The sequence below is a fragment of the Borostomias antarcticus genome, assembly GCF_949987555.1.
Source record: "Borostomias antarcticus genome assembly, chromosome: 5".
NCBI classification, from domain to species: domain Eukaryota; kingdom Metazoa; phylum Chordata; class Actinopteri; order Stomiiformes; family Stomiidae; genus Borostomias; species Borostomias antarcticus.
The window spans coordinates 31,441,539-31,443,571 of NC_140238.1; the positions used below are offsets into that span (position 1 = coordinate 31,441,539).

The window sequence follows — 2,033 nt, forward strand, 5'->3', positions numbered from 1 at the left end:
ATCGAGGTGTTTCTCCATCATTACCGAGGTGACAGGGCCGGGAAGGCCCCAGTCGTCAGGGCCAGGCGGCCATTTTCTGCAGCTCCGAGCTGCCGTGACGATCGGGGCGTGGGGGGGGGGACACAGCGGCGCGGAGACAGAGAGGAGGATCGTTAACGAGCCCGGCTCAGCCAATTACCGGGCTGTGGCTGGATGCTTATTTGTGTTTGCCTTCGCTGTCGCTGCGTCAGGCCCATCGGGCGCCGCCGGGCTCGTCAGGCTCAGAGGGGCACGCCGAGGCAGGGGAGGCGCCGCCGGGCTCTTCAGGCTCGGAGGGGCGCGTCGAGGCAGGGGAGGCGCCGCTCGCAGACGGCCCTTAAATCAGGGACTGACAGCTGAACAGCTCTGCCATCTCCTCCAACGGTCTAGTGGTCTCAGTGAGCATCGGTCGTACATGGCTATGTACAGTAAGTGTGTGTGTGTGTGTGTGTGTGTGTGTGTGTGTGTGTGTGTGTAGGTTGTGTGTGTGTGTGTAGGTGTGTGCGTGCGTTCTCACCAGGCTCCATGGATCGGGGGTAGTCCTGCGAGGGCTGCCCCTCCCCTCTCTCGTCCCTCTCCACCGCTTTGGGCATCTGGGGGGGGGCGGGGCTGCTGACGGCGGGCGAGCGGGGGGCGGCGGCCGCGGGGCTGGGGGCGGGGCAGGGGGCGGGGCATGGGGTGGCGGGGGTGCTCTTGGGTGTGGCCGGAGGGACGGGGACCGGCAGCAGGGGGACAGGTGGGCGGCGGCAGGCCCCGGGGGGGGAGGAGCTCCTGTTGGGGGGGTTGTAGGCGTAGGGCTTGGCGGGTTTGGGGGCGCGGGTCTCAGAGAGCAGGTCCTCCAGCTCCACAGGGGGCCTTTTCTGCATCTGCAAGGGTGGAAGGAGAAGACAGGGTCAAAGAGGGGGTCAGGGCTATAGCTATAGGGTTAGGGCTATAGGGTTGGGGCTATAGGGTCAGGGCTATAGGGTCAGGGCTATAGCTATAGGGTTAGGGCTTTAGGGTTGGGGCTATAGGGTTGGGGCTTATAGGGTTAGGGCTATAGGGTTGGGGCTATAGGGTCAGGGCTATAGCTATAGGGTTAGGGCTTTAGTGTTAGGGCTATAGGGTTGGGGCTATAGGGTCAGGGCTATAGTGTTAGGGCTATAGGGTTGGGGCTATAGGGTCAGGGCTATCGTTACTGATTGGTGTCGCAAGGATTCCTGCGAAACCAATGAACAGCCAGGATTTGAGCACCAGATTTTTGCATGAAGTGTCCCAGACCCATGGAGAGATCTGCAGCATGCAGTAACATAGTTAGCGTAGCTTACGTTAGCGTATCAGCGAGAGAACTCTCACGGGTCTGGCATTGAGACTAGACTTGTCTCCGTGTGTCCCGGTCCCAGCTAACGCAACCAGACCGGACAGTCCTGCTGACCGACAGGACGGCTCCGCCCCCCTCCCCCACCCCCCCACGTACAGCTGAGCGAGGCATTAATTCAACCTGGTGCCCTGTGCATATCGACGCTGCTATGTGCAATAACACGAGTATCGAGAGCCCCTCCGTTCCAGTGGGACCGTCAGGAAACCCTGCGCGGAATAACGCCGGCGTGCTGAGAACAGTGGGGATTCTGCTCTGTGATTGGACAGTGTTCACGCTGACTCATCGCCCGCTGACCGGGGGGTCAGAATACCGGGCCGTAGTTTTTCGGAGAAACAGTTTCGCCTCCTCTGGACTCGTTCCGTGAGCCCGGCTTTACACGCCATCCACACGCGTGTTGTTAGAGCGCGTGCGGCGTGTGGCGTGTTTCTGTCTGGTGCGTCTCTGCGTGTCTTTTTTCCCCCCACTTATCGTCCGCCCGTCTTTTTTTACTCCCACCTCTCATGTCTGTAACACGGTCAGTCGGTCGTGGGAGTGGTCACCTGGTTCTGAGCGGCCGGTGCTGACCTCCAGGCCGTGCGCGGCCCTATGCTGCTGCTGTTGCTGCTGCTGCTGCTGGGGCCTGGTTCTGGGCCTGGTTCTGGTGGGCCTGGTGGTG

The 2,033-nt window shown here is 61.6% G+C and overlaps 1 protein-coding gene across 1 annotated transcript in view; it reads right to left on the minus strand.

Moving 5' to 3' along the window:
- Window positions 1-884, minus strand: part of bahcc1a (BAH domain and coiled-coil containing 1a) — a gene marked incomplete at its 5' end in the record, with an annotated part of 29,170 nt that extends 28,286 nt beyond the window's left edge. Inside the window, 3 exon segments of the mRNA XM_084439101.1 lie at window positions 536-712; window positions 715-763; window positions 765-884. Of these exon segments, the coding sequence (XP_084295227.1) occupies window positions 536-712; window positions 715-763; window positions 765-884 (346 nt within the window).
- Window positions 885-2,033: the final 1,149 nt, after the last annotated feature.